Here is a 20,550-nt window from a genome sequence, read left to right on the forward strand (position 1 = left end):
GAGAAGAAAATCTCAACGATTAGGATATAATATTTTTTAGAGGGAAAAAATAGAGAATGAAGAGTGTGTACAGCCTAAGGGCCTCTATGGGTTCCCGCCAACTTCGGCCCTGCAGTGCCACTATTGCGCGGAGCTAGGGAACCAAAAAACTTGCCCCCGAGGCCTCCAGCTGTGCCAACGAGAAAGGAGGAGAGAGAAAAATGGGTTCAATGAACAGTATATTCAACAGTGCCACTACAGTGATTTGTGAAAGGGAGTCAGAGCCGTCTCTCCAAATGGGCTGTAAGCAAACCCTGGTTGGAGCTGTGACTAGTCTGGTTGGCTATGGTTTGCAAGAGGAAAAAATACTATTTACCTCACTAGACTGTGGGCCGAGTTTATGTTTTCACCATGAATCCAGTAACTTGGTATTTTGGCTCCTTAGACTCACGATACCGGACAAATGACCTCCTTGACTGGTTTTTCTTAGTGGTTTTCTTTATTTTCTTTTATTTTTATTTTGGATAAATATTTAAGAAATTATAGTAAATCGCAAAAAACCGTAAAATGAAAAATCTAATTTTGTTAGACTCCACATGAGTAGATCTATGCGATGAACATATGATATGATATAACTTAGTAAAAATAATCTTGTGGTAGTTTTATATATATGTTTTTATGTAATTAATTCATATCTAAATTTTCCGTGGTTCAGTTATGGTGAAATTTTTATGGTGGTCTAAGCATTATATGATTGAGCTGCAGTAACAATTTCATACTCATTGGATCATGTATGCCTGAGTTATATATATACATCATAGTGCCTCTCTGATCACATATACATACATATGCTATACATCTGTGCATCTGTGCTCATACATACATCATGGTAATCTGCTATATTATTTTCAGGGGTTCCTAACGCCACTGAACTTAATTAGTACATAAGTTGAACCAAAATAAATCTTCCTTATCAGAGTGCAAAGGAAATAACAGGAATCAAAGTATCTAATGGTGAATCCTAGACCCAACTAGACAAAGTGAATGGTATATATAATAGGTTCAGCCTTCCATATCTCAACTTCTAGAGACAATAGACCCACTAACAGCCTAAATTTTCTCATACCTCTCTCATCAAAAGTTGAAACCTGCACAAAAATGAATGGCGTAATAGGTCAAACTAATTGTTATCTATGTATCTCCCAGACAGTGAATTGATGAGCAACTCAAGTACATCATTTAAAGGATGTGTTTCATTCAGACTCAATTAAAAAAAGGATGTGTTTCATTCAGACTCTGATTATGAACTGCTAACCTCACTAGACTATGAAAAATTCCAGCTGCAGTAATTTGCTCACCTTTCCTTCTCAAAACTTGGCATTGATGTCCAGCTGCAATTGTGCTTCCTCCCTGCTCGTCCCTTGAACCTTATAGGTCTCTATTGAATAGTTAAAACAAAGAGTCCTAATTCTCTTTCCTGTCAGAAAAAGTAGATCAATGCATCAAGAATGGAAAAGCCACTGCTAACTAAATCATGGTCAAAATATGATGTAACTAAATCAGCAGTGCAAATGTAAGTAAATATGCTTATAACTAGCAAACTGCACATATTCCAAAACAACAATAGGATTGTGAATCAGTAATTATACCTAAAGTTATGGCAAGTGCTTGAACTGTGAACCAGTAATTATCTGTTTAAATAAGCTAGGCTTGCTGTGCAACCTGATTAAGAGAGGGAGGAGAAGCACCTCTCAGCGCCTGGATCCATGACGTGGGAGAGGGTCCTGGTCCTGCACTCTTGCTGCACTTGGATCTGCATATTTAGAAAGATTCATGGAAACTGCAGATTCGGAAAACTGAAATCTACAGAGATAGGAGTCCTTGTCCATCTAACCCGATGCAGACTCATTAAGCATTACATAAATTCATCATATCTAGAACAAGGCAATCTCAAAGAAGCTATGACCACACCATTTGAAGAGATCACTTAGGCCACCAGAGTGCTGGCAGTGGTCGACTCACTGCACAAAAACAAGGAAACATCCATGATCAGCAATAAGAATAGAGAAAAAAAACAAATGCAATTCATAACATGTGGTCATGTGATGCTAAAAAACAGTGATGAACCTTATATTTATTCATCAGAGAATATGGAACACCCTAAAATATAGGCATGATATGCCTATGTTCATGAACCCATAAGGTTAGTCAAAGTTATTAAATTTTGCTTCTAACAAGAAAAATTTTCAGCAGTTACATGTAAGCTAACATGAACTAGCTACAACTTGAATGGAGGTCTGAAAACAATAGCAGCCTCTCAACTTAACATAACTATAAAGGATCCATGATTTCAGAAACTACAAAGTTCACTAGTGAACATTACTTGTATCCCACGGTATAGCATGATTTTTTTGCTAGAAATCAGGGCAGATTATCAATTGTAATCAAATTGTATTCTATCGATGCAGCGATTTTTGTATACTGCAACGGTCACTCTCTTAAACAATTGCAATGGTTACCCTCTCATTAACATCCTCTAACTAAAATCACCGCAGTCCACCCAAGCCGTGTAGATCTAGCAGCCCAAATAATGGATAGCAGGTACCTGGGATTAGGCGAAAGAGGATTGCGTTGTGGGGGCGGGATCCCAATGGCAGGAGATGGAGCCCAGCGTGGTGGTGGGCGCAATCTGGATGGCAGCAGACGAGCCAACCTCGCCGAGGGCTCACGTCCGGCAGGAGTAGGCGGGCCGGCGCCGTTGCCGGCGGAGCGCAGGGTGTCGGTGGTGGGCGGACGTCGCGCCACGAGGAGGCCGACCACCCAATTTGCACTATTCGAGAGGCGCGCTGCGGCCGGCGGCGGCCGGCGGCGGGCAAGGCGGAATCCTTGTCCCCGCGCCCGTCGGTGATGGCCCGAATGAGGGGTGGGGCGTGAAGGAGGGAAGCCGCCCGAGTGGCCGCGGAGACGCGCGGCGCTTGGCTCAGGGGAGAAGCTGCGGTGCCGGCAACGGAAGGCAGCGGGCGCGAGGAGGCGAGGAGGAGGGGCAGTGGGGAACTGGGGCGGTGCCATACGAGGGAGGGGCCACCGCCACTGAGAGGCCACGTGATGCTCGCTCCGAGGCTGGCCGCGCCGAGGTCGCCGCCGCCGAGAGGCTGCGCGAGGGGGACTCACCCGCAGGCGCTGCCACGCTGGGGGTGGAAGGTGTGGCCGTGCCTGATTTCGTCGCCGTCCAGATGAGAGGTGAGGAAGGGACGGGAGATCCAGTGTCCAGCTGCTACTGGGAGTTGGAGATGACAGGGTGAGGCGGTGGAGGCGGGAGCTGAGGTGTCCTAGGGTTTGGACATGTGCGGCGGAGGAAACGAGAGAGAGCTAGGAGGCAGACGGGCGAGCAGGGATGCTGGGAAGAGGGCGGACCGCGGACGTGAGCGGATGCGCTACTAGAATGGATAAAAATTTCGGGTCTGAAGTTGTTTTACGCGAGACGCGGGTTGCTGCAACGCGTCTCCGATAAATCGCAGATGCTTGTTTTCTACACGCGTCTTGAATGGGTTATCATTGGAGGCGCGTTTTGATTTTCTAGAAGCCTAGGAGAACATATCGTAGTACTGCAAGCAGCTAGCCCTAGCTATTAGGAAGCAAAGCTCCGTCCAATGGGTGGCGACCAAGCAAGCTGCTGCGTTGCATCGTCGTCGTGTCGTGCCAGCCGGCCAGTTGGGGTACGGTTTTTATTTGAGACACGGTGTTCCATTGTAGGTGCGCCGCCGGTCATGTGAAAAACGAGTTCTTTATATGTTGGTGTGGTGGTGGTCTGGGTTCCAGGTCTTTGGATTATTGGACGAAGGATTATTAATATGTACAGAGTTGATCATTGAGTTATACAGGATGATTAAATAGCTACTGGACTGCCTGCTGCCAGCATCAATATGTATAAAGTGGCTTTGATCATCCATGCATTGTTGATATGAACATGCATATATATGAGGTAAACATCATGTGGGGACCGGCTGGTGAATGCTGGTTAGGCTTTATTTGGTGGTCATGACGCAAGTGATGAACCTGTTTTTTTAGCCCCTACTGAGATTTATTATTAGATGATGTGGCAGCAGTTAACATATTTTAGCACCTAATTTTTTAGGAGCCGTTAGATATGAAGATCTTTTTTTCTCCTAATAATTTTTGGCAAGGTTTAAAAACCAGTTTTTCATTATTCTATTTTTGGGTACTCTTGGAGATGCTAACAACCGGTACACAAGTCGGGTGATCCGGAATTAAATAGGGATTCCTGGCCGGTACATATGCTCACTTCTTTAGTCATGAATAATGCCAAGCATATGTACGCTCCAATATTCAGTGTCGTATTTGACCATCAACGAGAATCCCAGCTGGATAATATAATCTGTGTTATTAGTGTCTTACACGTACGCATCCTGGCACACGCTAAATGCTTGAGCCTAAATTGGATCGGATACCGTACGGAAGATGATCCGATCCTCATCTGCGTGTGGTGGTGGATACAGGGCGGAGCTAAATAGGCTCGGAGGGTGCCTGGGCAGTGGGCACCCACACCAAAATGAAAATTCAATGCTAATCATCAAATTTCTATCTTATAAATTAGAGAGCTAGCAGTAGAATCATAAACAGTGCATCCCTCTCGATTCATCGCTAGCTTCGCCCCCAACAGCCAGGTGTACTCTGTATGTAGTAGCAGGGCATCAAGCAGTTATAAATTAATAAAACTACTGCAACCATTGTACATAAGCAATAAATAAATTAGAAGCACTACTGGAGATCGATATATACATAGGTTGCAGCGCATCTAATAAGTTGCAGTAGCACACATTCACACAGGCAGGAAGCGACAGTGAAACTGCTGGCCAAACCCTACGTACGTTGTCCCAAACATGAGCTGAGGTTCAGTAGTTAGCTAGTCTGCCTCTCTTTTTCGGTGTAGCACTACTAGTATATTCAGCAGCAGGAAGGAAATATCGAACAGAGTCCGAATAATGTAGTCCCAGCCCTATGTTGCTGCTAATCATTCTGTTCAGTTGGCTTGTCAGCCAATCAGACAACAATGCTTTTTTTACATCAATTTAACATCAGCCACCACCCAGCAGTCAGTCATCAATATTTTCTCTGACAACTAATCAGCACCAGATACTGGCCACAGCCAGCCGAACAAAAAGAATATGATCACGCACGCATGTGTAGCTTTCATCCTCGAGCTAGTTTCCTTTTCTTTCCCCCAACCCGGCGCGCGCCACGCGACGGGAGCCGTTCCCAAGAAATGAAGCGCAGCAGCGTGCGCCGCCGTCGCCCGACGCCACCGCGTTGGCAATCATCACTAGTCGGAATTTGGAAAAGGAGGAGGGCATCGCTTCTGATTGGAGGCGCGCGCGCCTTCTCTCTCGCATCTTGCTAGCTAGTAGGCTCGCTAGGGCGCGCACACGTCGATGGCCGCCGCGGCCCACATACACGCGCGACCGCACCGCGTCCGCCGCGGCAAGCGGTCGCGCCCACGACGGCACCACCACCACCATCCGCAGGCCGGCCGGGACGAAGAAAATTCCGCGACGGTGCGTGCACCGTACGACGCCGTAGCAGTGGCGTCTGGCGCGGATCGGAGTAGCCTAGCCCCACAAAAGGGACCAAGCAAACCCTGGTTGGCTATGGTTTGCAAGACGACCAGGCTAGCTCCCTGCTGCCAACTGCAAGGCTCAGTGCTCGTCCATCACTGCACCCCGCGTACGCGTAGTACTAAGCTTCCCACCCCCATAAATCCGTAAATAAAAAAACCGTCACGTCAAATGTTTCAATACATATATATGCATAGAGTACTAAATGAAGTCTATTTACAAAACTTTTTTGCATAGATGGACTGTAAATCGCGAGACGAATCTAATGAGCCTACTTAATTCATGATTTACAACAGTAATGCTACAGTAATCATCTGCTAATTATTGATTAATCATAGATTAATTAGCATCATTAGATTCGTCTCGCGTTTACAACCCATCTGTGCAAAAAAATTTGTAAATAGACTTTATTTATTACTTCAAATTAGTAAGATTCTAATGCAAAAAAAATTTGCGCTGGAACTAAACAGAGCCTAAGCAGCTAGCCCTAGTTATTAGGAAGCAAGCTGCTGCATTGCATCGTCGTCGTGTCGTGCTGCCAGCCGGCCAGTTGGGGTACGGTTTTAATTTAAGACAGGGTGTTTCGCTTCGCAGTCGCAGGAGTTCACTCACACTTCACTTGTAGGTGCGCCGCCGGCCATGTGAAAAACGACTTCTCAATGGCTGTGTTTAGTTCCCCTGAAAAGCGAAAAAACACTGCAGCACACTGTAGCACGTTTTGTTTGTTTGTGGTATATATTGTCCTACTATGACCTAACTAGGCTCAAAAGATTCGTCTCGCAACGTACATCAAAACTATGCAATTATTTTTTTTATTTATCTACATTTAGTACTCCATGCATGAATCATTTACTACATTTAATATTTCGATGTGATGGAGATGTGATATTTTTGTGGGGTTTTGTGGGACCTGAACACAGCCTATATATAGTTGCACCATGCCTGGGTTAGCCCACAGAATTACCAGAGCAAACTACGACTTGAAGCGTCTACTAAAAAGCTAGTCGTTTCTAGTGGTCCAGATGCACCAAGTCATGAGGACAATCATTTCCATAGCAAAGGGGATCCTAATTAAGCCGTTGCCAAATCTGTTTGAAGATGTTGGGGCTGATCTTGTAGAAGCCATGCATGTATATTTGTTTTCCTTTTTGTTGCGCAACCTGTCACACTACTAGCTTGCTTGCTGCGCTCGATCGGGGAGAATTCGTCATCGGTTGTACAGAATTAATTTTATGGCTGAGACCGACAGTGCGCAAATGATATGACCTGTGTCTCCATCGCGCTTAACAATAAATAATTAATTAATGCTCACGAAATCAGCAGCCGTCTTATAATAACAAACAGTAATAATAATTAGTATAACCATGTCATGTACATGTTTGCGCAGAATTGTAGATCGTAGGTATATAATAGCCAAGCTTAATTACGTGTAGCCGCGAAAAGTACCTTATTCCTTTTTTTCTGAAACAAAAAAGTACCTTATTCCTTTAACTGGGACGAACGAAGGAAACGAAAGACGCGTTGATGTAACACAAAAGCGCACCTTTCAGCGTTGGGAAAATAGTAGAGTTGATCCCTTGTCCCGTTGTTTGCCTTTTTTTTTGTTTAATTTGTTTCAGTAGCTTGTTGATCCATGCGTCCACCTAAAAGCCATGTCCTTGGTGCATGTGCTTTATTTAGTGATGTCGAGCTTATCCGGAGTCTGTACCTTAGCTTTCTCACTCCGCTAGCTAGCTAGCTAGCTGCAGTACCTGTCTCTAGATCTTCTGCTTGTCATCAAGCTGTGGAATAATAATATTGGTGCAGTGGCTGTGTTACCTCTTACTAGTAGATAGTAGTACTACGTATATATAAAGCCAGGCCAGTTCGGCGATTCTTGTTAGAGAACTTCGTTTATTTACCCCTTAAATTAGTTTGATACTTACTGAATCTTCTATGCTTTTTTGGTTCGACATAAACTTTAAACCATACTGATGAGTTGAAACTTGAAATCATAAGATGTCTCCGTTGCCACCAGGCGCGCGGCACCACAAATATATAGGTACAAATTAAATTCAAATAGGTACAAATTAAATTAAAGTTGGAGAACCAAACAAATCATGGCCACACAGAGGGAGATAACGATAGATCCTCACCACACGTAGCACAGCCGCAGGAGCATGCGCAACTGTTTCCGTCATCATCATCAGTTTATATTTGCAGCAGCACTTCACTCTCTCTATATATATATATATATATATATATATATATATATATATATATATATATATATATATATAACGTCATGCGTTCGTCATCTGCTGATGTAATCACCCTCCCTCCCATCAACGCGTAATGGTCCCGGTCAGCTTCCACGTTGCTTCGCCAATGGGAGCACGGAGCAGGACAGCTCGTCTGACTTCACCCCTCCTCATCTCCACCACTAGTTTTATATTCTTTCTAGAAGAACTAGGAAAACTAGTTTTATCTGTTATCCCTCCAGAAACGGTTCTCAAGCTGCTACCTCATCAAGAGAGAAGCTTTTCTGTTAAGCGCGATACCGGTTCTGCAAGAAAAGCGGTTGTAGGAGAAGTGATGAGACAAAAAAAAAAGTGGTGACTAGCTTCAGTTCGCCACAAAAAAGAAAAACAAGAGAGTGTGAACGACCTTTCCTTTCATGATTTCTTAATTTGAACTACCCCAAAAATTGTAGATTCGTTTGACAATATTACTCAAAAAGCTGTGCGTTATGATAATAAAAAAACACGCAAGTATCTAATTTTAAATAAGGCTGAGAACAGGAACAGTACATGCATGTTGCTCAACAAAGTTATTTTTGTTTGCAGTGGCGATTACAAATGAATTAATTTCCCATTCTGACAGAAGCTACTACATACTATACTGAGGCCTATACTAAGACAACATAGAAAACTCAGCATCAGAAGAAATGACAGAGAACACATAGTCTGAGGTAGCTACCACTAAGACACTAAATAATGAAGCTTACTGCGTGCATCAACGGCATCATGGCTGCGGCATCCTACCCCCATAAAAAGAACAACAACATATGGATACATAAGTTTGCGAGCCCAGTAGTAGTATCTTTAACTTAACGACAATGATATAAATCTTAGTTTGTTATTACTTCTTCAAAAATGAAAGTTTAATCGCCCACTGGATCAACGATTGAAACAGCTATAACTAATGTGGTTTCTGTTCAAGCATGCCAAGGGGCAGGTTTGATTCAGTCCTCATCTGGGGCAACTGGCCTTAAAAATGTCCGAGGATATCGGCCTACGATTCTGATGACAAGTGAGAGTGGACTAATAATGGCTCTTTCTTCTTTAAGTTGTATCGAAAAGGTGTGATGCCATGTGCCTGTGTAACCAAATAATTAGCTTTACTTTAGAACTTCTGACACTGCTGATTCTGATACCGTGGTGCAAGATTGAAGGCCGACATGTACATTGATCAGGCCAGGGTGTTGTGCAAAAGTGCCATCACTCATCGGGGAACAACTCGTACCATTTGTTTCCAAATGATACTGCTGATGAACATCTGGATTTGTTGCAGTGGGATAATGAACATAAAATTTGTAGGTGTGTATATATGTGTAAATTGAAGAGTCCTAAACTGGCAAAACTGCGGCTGTGTCATGATCCAACTGAATTTTCATACCTGCAGCCAAGTACTTTTCAATGTGAAGCAGCGCCGAAAAAGAGTAGCTAGCGCTTGAGGTCTTACACACAAAATAAAACAAAAGAATGCGAAACAATCCTGAAAAGAGTGGTGCAGCGAGATTGCCGACCAAACATGCAGGAAAGCGATGTGCTTGGAACTACATGGCAAAGTTTTCTTTATTGCAGATATGAACTAGACAAGATGCATGTATACAACAAACGCCTAAGCATAGGCTTTGGCTGCTTCTGTAGCAAACTTTACTTTAAGAAGTGCCCTGGCTCAAGGTCTCACGCATCATTTTGACATGATCACAGGATGTAGCATGTGTTTGTCTACTTTATTTCCACGCATCCTTAGGCCTTGTTTATTAGATCCCAAAATTTTACACCCAAAAACGTCACATTGAATATTTGGGCACATGTATGAAGTACTAAATAAAATTTATTTGCAAAACTTTTTACATGGATGTGTTGTAAATCGCGAGATGAATCTAATAAGCCTACTTAATCCATGATTTATAACAGTGATGCTACAGTAACCATCCGCCAATTATGAATTAATCATGGATTAATTAGGCTCATTAGATTCGTCTCGCGATTTACAAACCATCCATGTAAAAAGTTTTGTAAATAGACTTTATTTAGTGCTCCGAAATAGTAAGATTTTCTTCCAAAAATTTACGCCAAAATAATCTATACTCTATTCAAGGATTTCGGTAAGGGAAGAAAACTACTACTTCGAGACCAGAATAATGCCACAAGTAGAATAGACATATTTAGAGATTTTCTGAGATGAACATGACTTAAATCTTGCATGCAATCTATCACCATGTCACCTATGCTTTTGTAAATATATTCAGGGTAAACCCTACATCTGCATAAATTTAAACTATATTTCCAAAAAATATACGAAAGCTTCGCTAAATCCAAACACACAAACAAATAAGTCAAGAAATTATGCGATATAATAACAAATAGTAAGCTATAGCATCTTCAATTTTTCGTTCAGATTTTTCAGGCCCCATGCTGCGAGGAGGCAGCAACGTCTGGGTTCCCACAGTGATGCCGATCTCTTTAAACATCTAGATCTAGTGCCAATAATATAAAAGGTATATAACATCGCTATATATATCATCATCATCATCAGCGGAGGATTATACAGCGGCGGACGTTTCTTTTGAAGTGACCTCAAGGTCTCACAAATTTCCACACATCACAGGATGTAACATGCGTTACGTGGTCCCCACGAATTTATTTGCATCGAGACCGTTAGAAAATTAAAGTGACCCCAGAAAACCATATACACATATTTAGATACATATTTGCTTGTTTTAACAACCTCGCAAATCTATCATTTTCAAGGTTAGACTTGGAAAATATTTACATAAGCTCAAACAATCTCCAAACGAAATATTACAACACCACCAGCCAAATTAAAAAAAAAACTTGACCTGCGGGGGTAAGACCGCCCCCACGGCATTGTTTGAGAGATAAAATGACCTTCCCACAACAGACCAAGAAAACCCCCGAACCCCTGCCCCACCCGTACACTGGGCCCGTCGCCTTGTGAGTTAGGCTGGGCTCCATAGTGCTTTGGACATGAGGCAGACGAGGGGGTTTTTTTACCCGTATGCGGAAATTCGTCCCGATCAGGGATCGAACCCACAACCTGCGGGGTGCCGTTAAGAAAGTAAGAAACACATCACTATGGCTGAACTGCACCATACACATAGCACCAACATCTTCAGCTTTTTTGGGGTTCAGATTTCCGGGTCCCATTCCTGCCATGACGCACTAACATATGGGTTCCCACGGTGATGCCGATCTCCCCGTCTCCTAGCATCAACCAACCATCACGAAAGCCAGTCCCCGGCTATCCCATGGACCATGGGCGCTCCCAAACGAAGCGTCCCAGAAAGCTGGCGTCGCCAGGTCTCTCTCTCTCCCCCCCCCCCCCCCCCCTCGCATACGTGTTCCGTGTCCAGAGCGCCTGCCCCATCCGACATGGCATAGCAGCTCAGTAGCTGCGCCCAATCAGGCCGCAGTCGCCACCACGCTCGCCGGCCAAATCCTTCTCGGCCTCGCCGGAACGACGCGCTTCGGGTTTCTTTAAAAGAGCCGCCCTCCCCTCCCTCTTGGTGTCACTCACCACAACCCAACTCCCTCTCCCTCCCCCCGCCGGTCACGCCCACTCGCTCCTTCCTCGTCGAGCGACGCATTCTAGCTACCAGCGTCTAACGGGCTGCGCACGGCGAGGTCCATGGAGAGCGCCGACGGCAGCAATGGGGCCGGCGGCGGCGGCCTGGTGGTGACGGAGCTGAGCCACATCAAGGAGCTGGTGCGGCAGCTGGAGGTGCACCTCGGCGGCGGCTCGTCGCACGAGCTCTGCAGGCACCTCACCACGCAGATCTTCTCCATCACCGAGCGCTCCATCGGCATCATGACCGCCTCCTCCGGCCTCGACGCCGCCGGCGCCCGGAAGCGGGCCGCCGGGCTCGCCTCGCCCCTCCCGGCCACGCCCACCAGCGACGTCGCCGACGGGCCTTTCAGGAGCACCAAGAAGAGGTGAGCGCCTGAGCGCCTGCTGATCAACGAATCCATCATCAGGTGGTGTTCAAGTTGCTAAATTTGTCGAGCGATCTGCAGGAAGGTGATGGAGAAGAGGAAGCACCAGGTGCGGGTGAGCTCGCCCGGCGGAGGCGCCGGCGAGAACCCGGTGGACGACGGCCACAGCTGGAGGAAGTACGGCCAGAAGGAGATTCTTGGAGCCAAGCACCCAAGGTTAGTTGGTGTGCTCTTCTCCTTATCTTTCCCGGAGCCCAATCTGCACGTGTGTGTTTCGGATGGTGTGGCTGTCTGTCCTGTCCTTTCTCAAAGTTGTAGCCTGCCTAGCTTTCATCTCTTCCTGAAATGATTGCCTCCACTTGCAACATAGGAATAGTGGCAGGTATATGCTACAATCTTTCGATTGGATTGGTGATGCCAGTTCGTGCCAATCCTTCACCGAATTCACTATTTCACCATCAAAATTTTCTCCCTTTTTTTGCCTGAACAAGAAACTGTGGCTGATCTGAATCGTACGGAAAATTTCAGGGGCTACTACCGCTGCACGCACCGCCACTCCCAAGGATGCTTGGCGACGAAGCAGGTGCAGCGCACCGACGAGGACCCGGCGCTCGTCGACGTCATCTACCACGGCGACCACACCTGCGTCCAGAGGCCGGCGGCGGCAGGCCAGGGCCAGCCGCCGGAGCACAACCCGGACGCGAGCAGCTTCCTGCAGAGCCTCACCGCGGGCCTCTCGGTGAAGACCCAGGGGCTGCCGGCCCTGGCCGCGGACCCGCAGGGCTGGAGCGCCACCGCGCCGTTCTACTTCTCCTCCTCGACGCCGGCGAGCGTGCGCCCGGCGACGGCAGAGCGCAGCCCGTTCTCCGCGCCGTCGACGTCGGAGAACTGGGGCGTGTCGCCGGCGACCTCGGACTCGAACCACGTCGCGCCCTACCTGCCGTTCGAGGACGCCGAGTGGCGGGGCCGGAACGAGCTCCAGGAGGTGGTGTCCGCGCTCGTGGCCGCCAGCGCGCCGCCGGCGCCCGCCGTGGACGGCCTCGACGAGCTCCTCGACATTGACATCGCGAGCTTCTTCGCGTGATCCGCGCGCGCAGAGGATCGTAGCTGATGAAGAATAGGGAGGGAATCGAAGCAGCTGATGTGATGTGACCGCCCCTCTGGGCTCTGGGCGTTCGTCCAGGAACAGAGGAGGGAAGAGCACGAGAGCTCTGCTTCCTGGGTCCATGCCGGCGTCAACCGTAGGAGATGAGACTCATGAGAGTAGTGGTTGCTTTTTTTTTAACCAACTTTTTTGTTGGTTTTTTCCTTCTTCTTCTGAGAGTGGTGTGTTGCATTGTATTATTATTTTTTGTGTCAAGGAAAAAATAAAGATCCTTCGATGTTTCGAACCATCAGAGAATTGTCCATTATCTTAATCATTAGTAGTATTGTTCGTGTCCTACATTCTCAGCAATAAAACCTGGTCAGATCTTGGAAGATCATATATTTGACAAAGATTAATCCATGAGGTTCATTCTAAATAGATAGCTTCTCTTCTCTATCATTACAGGCCGGACAGGAAACCTATTTGCTGCTTTCGATAATAAATAAATAGATAGCAATGACTTCTCTGTAGCTCACTTGTACTCCATATACTCCAAACAACACTCTCCTAGCTAGCCATAGCTTTCCTATCTTGTCAATTTTAAAACTAAAATGTATTAGAGGGCCGAAATACATCTTTTACAAGCCTTAACTAAGATGAATATAGCAAGTCTACTAACACTCTGACATCTATATTACGTACCTATTGACTACTTTATTGGAAGAATATAATCATTTATATGGTCTTCTATATTGAATCAAGGAACCTATGTTTGTATAATTTCATCGAATATGAAATGTGTTAGATGCTATTTGTCTCAATTTATTCAGCGTGATTTATATTCTTGCATACACATACTGTTTTACAATGTTTGCCAAAGTGCAACGAGCAAATACCTTTGGAAGATTGTTCATTCATGAACAGAAAAGTATGGACTCTTCTCTCTCAAAAGTAGAAACTAATATGAGCCCATCTGAAATTTAAACGTGCTCCCTTGAGCCAAACAGCTGTGCCATTCTCAGACACGACCAGGGGAGGGGAGATTGGACCGAGCAAATGCCTTTCACTGTCATGCTAACACATCAATATGAAGGTTAGTAAAGTAAGTCGTCCGGTCTGAGAATGTTCCAAAGATCCAAGAAAACATATCTTCTCAAAGCGATAAAGCTAACAAAACGTCCAGAACACGTCGAAGGCCCCTGCTTTAAACACTCTGTTACTGGTAAAAGCACCAGGTCAATATGAAATCAGAACCACAAAGCTGGGAGTAGTCCTCATCACTAGACTACTGGGAAACTGTTGCACTCCCTGTCATTGTCGTCCAGGAAGAAGCAACTGGAAGAGCGCATGGGTTCACATTTGATGCATCGACAGCTATATCCTCTTTATCGTCAGTCCTTCAATCTGCCGGTGCAGAAATCTTCGATGATTTCGAATACTCTCGTGCCATGTTGTGGGCTGAAAACGCATAGAGGCATAATATTATCTTAGTCATTGAAATAAAGGAAGCTAGAAATGTCGTACAATCTGACTTGTAGAAAAGTAACAGCAAAACGGAAAAGAATTTCCCCTTATGAAAAGGACAGGACAAGAACAAACCCCATCTAAACTGTTCTTTCACAGTTTCAATGGTTCTGAAGCATCTATCGTCAGGATTTCGTTATTTATTTTGTGAACTCGTGGATGTGCTCCTCTAAATATTTAAGTAATGCCTTCTTTGTGGGCTGAAAGAGTGTAGAGGTATAATATTTGTCTTAGCTATAAAACATGAAAGGTAATAGAGCTGGCAATTTAACTTGTGAAGAAAAGCAATAGCAAAATCAGAAGAATTTTTGTTGACGTGGAAAGGATAAGAAATATCAAGTTATCAAGATAAATATTGTTTAAGAAATTTTATTGATCCGCACCATCTATCATCTGGTATGGTGTAAATTATTCCATGAACTTTTTCATATATTTAATGCCTTCTTTTCATAGCAACGATCACACGGACATGGATTTAGAATGTTTTCAGGCCTTCAGGTTCAGGGCCAGCCACACACATATTTCTCTGACAGGCAAATAATACATGAACAATGCAAAAACAAATTAAATCATTCGAAAACAACATTGAAAGATGCTCGAAATAAAAAAATGATCATCTCTGCTCTAATGCTCAAAACAGAAAATAAGAATAACATTGTTTTGAAAAGGAAGAAATAACATTGATAAATATTTGCTAATTCATCTAATTATCAATTGAAAACTCAATCTGTGATACCAAGATTCAAGTCTAGACTCTAGGCCACCATTTAACGCTTATGGCTGTTTTGATGAATTGTGTATTTGACTCTTATGGTTGTTCTGATGAAGTGTGTTTGAGTCAGTTAAGTTGGATGGATTGAAAATCAAAAGTTGGAAAATTTGGTTTTAGTTTCTTGGTTTGTTAAGATCCTGAAGAATAAACTCCTGATAAGGGAATACTTCGCCATCAAAATCACTGTTTCGAATTTCCAAAAGACAAGGGATCTCTATCCAAGTTTAATGCTCATCTAAACAGAAAAAATTGTGGGAAGATAATGTAATTGAAACCTGTTTTTTTAATGATTTTAGAAACTTTGACATAAAAAAGTTGTAGAACAGTAACCTGACAATTCTGTAATTTATACTATCAACATATGATGTAAGTTCTGGGTGGCAAAGATGGAAACTTCACTTCTTTCAGAAACCCATGTTCTGTGAACAATAATAGCATGTAGTGAAAACAATTGATGGTAAGTACTTACCCAAAAAATCCCTCTGTTGAATCACATCCAGCATTGTTTAGGATGTCATCACCACCTGGGTGCTCCTCCACGTATGCAGTGACATCGTAAACCTGGATATCAAAGAATTGAAGAATCATAAGGCAGAACGTCCTAGAATTATTCAGTTTCCTCACTCATAGCTGGATGAACATAGTTGGTAAAGTGGTTGATCGCTTTCTTAACCTTATCTTTGATTATTATCCAACAATCCTTCCTTGTGTTATGAGTGGATACCTCTTTCTTTGTATAGCTTCTAGATGTCTGAATGGGGAACGACAGAAAGCAATGGATGAGAATGATGTTAAGGTAAAGGAAATGCCACATCTGAATGTGCATTTCAGTCTGCACATAACCTAGTAACTTACATCAGTCTTGACTTTAATCTACAAATTGTTTTTTCAGATTCATAAAGCATACTCTAAAGTATTTGCCTGATCAGTTCAGCTAGACGTGCATTATTACAGATATGAGAAGGCTAAAGTATTCATGGTAAAATATGGCATTCACCTTTCCACTGCCTGCTAGATGCGCTGCATCTCCTTTACCTGCAATATAACATTGCTTAGTGGCAATGGTTTGAAACTTACCTCACTTAAGATTACAAGTGATATGTACTTTTACCTTTGCTGTTAGACCGTGGGATAACAAACAGGGCTCCTAATCCAAGAAGCACAACAAATAAGACATAGATCAGAATTTCCATCGCGCACCTCGGGGATCACTGTGCGGTACTGACCAAAATAATGTTCTGCTTCTGCAAAAGAAACTGACTTCTGTTTTCCATCAGTAATTAGCAAAGCAAAGCTAACACAAAGATCAAACACAACAACCACCTAGTAATTATAGAAAGATACAAATTTGTATGGCTGTATCATTTGTAAACAAAACGCTACTTTTTTTAAAAAAGAACAAATCTACTGAATTCCTAGCTAAACTCTGAATATACCTCGCACAAGAAGGACTCATTCGTATCTTATCTGCATGTCTAGTCAAGGTGACCCTCGCGAACTCTGTGAGATAATGCGCTCAAAATTAAAAATGTAAAAGGTCACACCGCTCCCGTGTTAGAATCTATCCAAATCTGGTATTCTAATCCGGACCAGGTCATCCAAGGCCAAACGCGTTCAGTTCACGGTAAGCAAGCAAATCTTGCCATGATTCCAACGCGGAGTAATGAAAAATACCGAATCTTTTCCATTTAGTCCCATCCCCGAATTGGCGAATCTTGCGAGAAATTTCGACGGGATAGATGGCACCACGCGCTTCTCCGCCCACCCAAAGTGGCATACACCCCATGAATCCGCGGAAGCGGAATGGAGAAAATGCGGTTGCCCACGGCGGTTGCAAACAAGCAGAAACGTACCTGGAGATCCGGAAGAAAGAAGAACGCAGCTCGTGCAGGCACTAGTGATCTGGAGTGAGTAAACCACACAAAGCTACAGCAGCAGCAATGGGGATCTCGGTCTCCCAGACAACAAACAGAATTCGTGTAAAAAAAATAGTAGTACGCCGTCGCGGAGAATATTCCCCTGCCGTAGCGCGTGTCGCCAATCTGGCCATTTACCATGGTAACAGCTTAATGCTATTATTTAACACCAGAAAATTACATAGTTCTTTGCATGACACTGAAATTTCTTCCTTATATTTTTTTAGAAAAGAGAAACTTTATTAATTTCAAGTTTGATATGTTTCCAGCCTCTGCCATAATGACACACAACTCTATAAAAAGTTTTGGAATGAATCCAACCACACTAATAGCTGTCAATCCTAAGACTAGACTGCCACCCATGTGCACGGGTAAAAAAGTCCTTGGCCACCTACGCCAAAAAATGCGACGCCGCCACAAGAATGTCCTGCGAAGAAAATCGTTGTAGGATAGCCCATGTTCATAGCCAATGTATAGTCGCGAAAATAACCTGCAAGAAAAAATATTTTTTGTTATAAAAAACCACTGCATTTCTGTAGCGCTAAACAGACCAGCAGAGGGCTGCAGCATCTACAAGGACAAGTGGTTGGTAAACTTTTGGTATATCATTCAACCAGTTTTCAAACATATTAGATACACTACTTGGTTTAGGCAAATCTCAAGCCGCGTAGATCGAAGCCCATACCAATCGTGTAAAACGGCAATAAAAAAAGATGTTGTATTGTCTTATTTTCATCACAAAAGCAGTATTATTGGCTCCCTTGCCAATTACGTCTTACTAGGTTGTCTTTTGTAAGTATGCCTCTTTATTTTAGGTACCATAGAAAAATCTTGATTTTGAGTGGGATTTTAAATTTCCATATCTTTTTGTTTGTATTTGAGATGCTTTGATGTATTAGCCCTTACATGACACTTGGTTCTATCTTTATCCCACAACTAGCGTGATGCAGGTGTTGTACTACTATACTAGCATGATATATGTATGTTGATACAGGTAAATCTACATAATATTATCAATTTTGTATTTGTTCACTCCGTGTACAGGCATCATCGTGTGTGAGGTATTGATGTTACGATTAGAATTCCGATTAATTTGTTGTTTGGCTCCAATTAGGACTCACGGACCAAGGAATACCAGGTCATGACCTTGACGAGCTGGGGTGCGCAGTGGGGATGAGCCATGTCTCCCTAGGATTTCTGTCCGCCCATTTGCTGCAGCGGAGATTCCAGCGGCCCCACGACGAAGGTCTCCAAGTGTAGGGTGATCCGGAAATCTGTTTGAGAAAATTCTTCTCCGACGTAGGGCTGGCATCGACATTGGTGACATCGTTTGGTGCCATTCCCTCCCTGGAGGATATTGACATTTCCTCCTACTCTTACGCCAGACGGAGCGTTATGTGAAAAAGGCAAGCAACAGAACATCTGCATATCAAGCTTCTAAGCAGGCGAGTGATGTGATGGATTGGTATGTGTGAATACATTGCAAGATTGAAGTAGGAACGAAGAAGATAAGTTTGAAGTTTAGTTTTCTAAGTTTCTTTCTTTGCTTTATAGCTTTATTTCTAAAAACTTTTGTAACTGTTTTTTGTCTGTAGTCATTCACATGTGAATGATCAAGACTGGAATTTTTTTCATAATCTTACAAAAATTGCTTTCTTTGGAAATAACTAGTAAATATACACATCCATTGCAACGGAAAGTCATATATTATAAATCATATGTATTTAGAATAACTTCACTCATTTTCTATTTTAATCATCAAACACTAGTTCTAAATGATTTTGCACCTCTAACTCAACATACGGTCACCGGAATTCTACTTTCTAATTGAGGGACCAAACAATCATTGTTTGCTTTAATAATAATAAAGATAGAGATAGAGATAGAAATAGCAATATAATTAGTGATAGAGATATAGATATAGCACTACCGTCACTTTTACCAGCAATTACCGTTAGCTTTTGCTCTGGCCTTGTCAGATTAAACTAAAACCAAAATACCCCCTATCCAAATAAAATTGCAGAAGACCCGCACGAGGCCTCCACGGGCGCCCCGGCCCTGTGGAGGACCCGACAGCTCCTGTTGAGGACTTATGATCAGGGTGACGGTATTTTGGCATAGGATGAATATTTAAGTATCTAGCGATATTGCTCGGTTAATGAAAATAGTAGTTTCAGCAATCTTACTGACTTTTGGACAAAAAAATGACATATCCAAACTCTGCTGCAGATTTAGCTTTCCATGTGTTTTTTAATTAGATCCTGCGCATGTCAAGATAAGTAGAAAATTTAAACACATGTCCTTATGACCTTGTCTCATTTGTGAAGTAATCAAAACAGGAGTTAAAATTGCTCTAAATTAAAAAGATTCAAGTACAGCTGCCGAAGGCCCAAAATGGCAGCGGGTGCAAGGAACTCCATAGTTCAGGAAGGCACATCTTGTTCCATTGACATGGTTTTGGGTTTCCGTCAACAACTTCTTTATTTTGTTTATTTGGCCATGGCCTTTTTTCACGAGGACGCAGCGCAGTTTTTTTTGTTTTTTTATTTTTTATTTTTGTTTTCGAAATTTACAGGAATATACCCCGGCCACCCCGCTGCCGGGCGGCCGGGACCTGATCGCCCCGCTACGGGGCGGCAGGGGCTTTTTTGTAAAAAAATCGCGATTTTTTTCTTCAGAAAAGCCCCTAGAGGACCGGTTGCCTGGCAGCGGGGCGGCCGGCCCCCCAGGCCGCCCAACAGCGGGGCGACTGGCTCCCCCGCCCTTATATAAGGGTTGGCTTGTCCCCCTACTCCTCATTTGCATCACTAAAATTTCAGAAACCAAGAAAAGAGAGGAAGGGAGGGAGAGAGACGAAGCCCTGCCAGATTTTCGAGCCGGCGACTGCAGGTAACCAAAATTCTTCTACGCTTTACAAATAGATTATGTTGTAATTATTTTTGTTGACACAGTAGATTAGCAATCAGTTTGTGATACAGTACATTAGCAATCAGTTTGTGATACAGTACATTAGCAATCTGATTGCGCACTTGTGATTGCCAGAGCTCAACACCATGGCCTCCTCAGGATCCACCTACATTCCATGGAGTAAGGTGAGGTAAACAGTCCCTCAAGGAGTCTAGGTGCCTATGTGCTTTTGCGGATCCTTGTGCAAGTTAATGATATCCAGGGTTTTGGGGGACAATTTTGGCATGAGGTTCTTCATGTGCGAGAATTACGAGTATGATCCGTCCAAATATTACGGCAAGGATCGAGCAAAGGTACTACAAAATACTATCAGAGTTTGCCACTTTCGGATCTGGTAATGACTTCTAACATGATTTGGGGAAAGACTCCACCGCCTCTATGTGATTTCGTGCAGTGGTTAGACACCGAGCAATCTCAGCAGGATAAGGACCATGTTGAGCGTCAAACA

General features: G+C 43.7%; 2 protein-coding genes across 5 annotated transcripts; one reads left to right on the forward strand and one right to left on the reverse strand.

The window, feature by feature from the left end:
• The first annotated feature begins 11,232 nt into the window (after positions 1 to 11,232).
• LOC120660407 (transcription factor WRKY19-like) lies at positions 11,233 to 13,233 on the forward strand. The gene is made up of 3 exons (XM_039938931.1): positions 11,233 to 11,836; positions 11,918 to 12,052; positions 12,365 to 13,233. The coding sequence occupies exons 1-3, from the start codon at positions 11,532 to 11,534 to the stop codon at positions 12,918 to 12,920; spliced, it is 996 nt and encodes a 331-aa protein (XP_039794865.1). The 5' UTR covers positions 11,233 to 11,531; the 3' UTR covers positions 12,921 to 13,233.
• Positions 13,234 to 13,966: 733 nt separating this feature from the next.
• Positions 13,967 to 17,260, reverse strand: LOC120660409 (cytochrome B5-like protein). Of its 4 annotated transcripts, none has more exons than XM_039938937.1 (6): positions 17,073 to 17,256; positions 16,331 to 16,463; positions 16,217 to 16,254; positions 15,893 to 15,970; positions 15,689 to 15,780; positions 13,967 to 14,381 (listed from the first exon to the last, which is right to left on the reverse strand). In XM_039938937.1, exons 2-6 carry the CDS (start codon positions 16,410 to 16,412, stop codon positions 14,315 to 14,317), a joined length of 357 nt encoding a protein of 118 aa, XP_039794871.1. In that variant the 5' UTR covers positions 16,413 to 16,463; positions 17,073 to 17,256; the 3' UTR covers positions 13,967 to 14,314. The 4 variants fall into 4 exon arrangements, with proteins under 4 accessions (XP_039794871.1, XP_039794870.1, XP_039794869.1 ...); XM_039938936.1 differs by having other exon boundaries at positions 16,331 to 16,482; XM_039938935.1 differs by having other exon boundaries at positions 16,331 to 16,475; positions 17,073 to 17,255.
• Positions 17,261 to 20,550: the final 3,290 nt, after the last annotated feature.

Source organism: Panicum virgatum, chromosome 2N, assembly GCF_016808335.1.
Source record: "Panicum virgatum strain AP13 chromosome 2N, P.virgatum_v5, whole genome shotgun sequence".
NCBI lineage: Eukaryota > Viridiplantae > Streptophyta > Magnoliopsida > Poales > Poaceae > Panicum > Panicum virgatum.

Excerpts from the sequence above, each read along its gene's own strand:
- LOC120660407 (XM_039938931.1), top strand. The coding sequence starts at position 11,532 with ATGGAGAGCGCCGACGGCAGCAATGGGGCCGGCGGCGGCGGCCTGGTG. Across the intron at positions 11,837-11,917 it reads TTCAGGAGCACCAAGAAGAG|GAAGGTGATGGAGAAGAGGA; the intron begins GTGAGCGCCTGA and ends AGCGATCTGCAG. Across the intron at positions 12,053-12,364 it reads CTTGGAGCCAAGCACCCAAG|GGGCTACTACCGCTGCACGC; the intron begins GTTAGTTGGTGT and ends GGAAAATTTCAG.
- LOC120660409 (XM_039938937.1), bottom strand. The coding sequence starts at position 16,412 with ATGGAAATTCTGATCTATGTCTTATTTGTTGTGCTTCTTGGATTAGGA. Across the intron at positions 15,971-16,216 it reads ATCTAGCAGGCAGTGGAAAG|ACATCTAGAAGCTATACAAA; the intron begins GTGAATGCCATA and ends TTCCCCATTCAG. Across the intron at positions 15,781-15,892 it reads GGATAATAATCAAAGATAAG|GTTTACGATGTCACTGCATA; the intron begins GTTAAGAAAGCG and ends TTTGATATCCAG.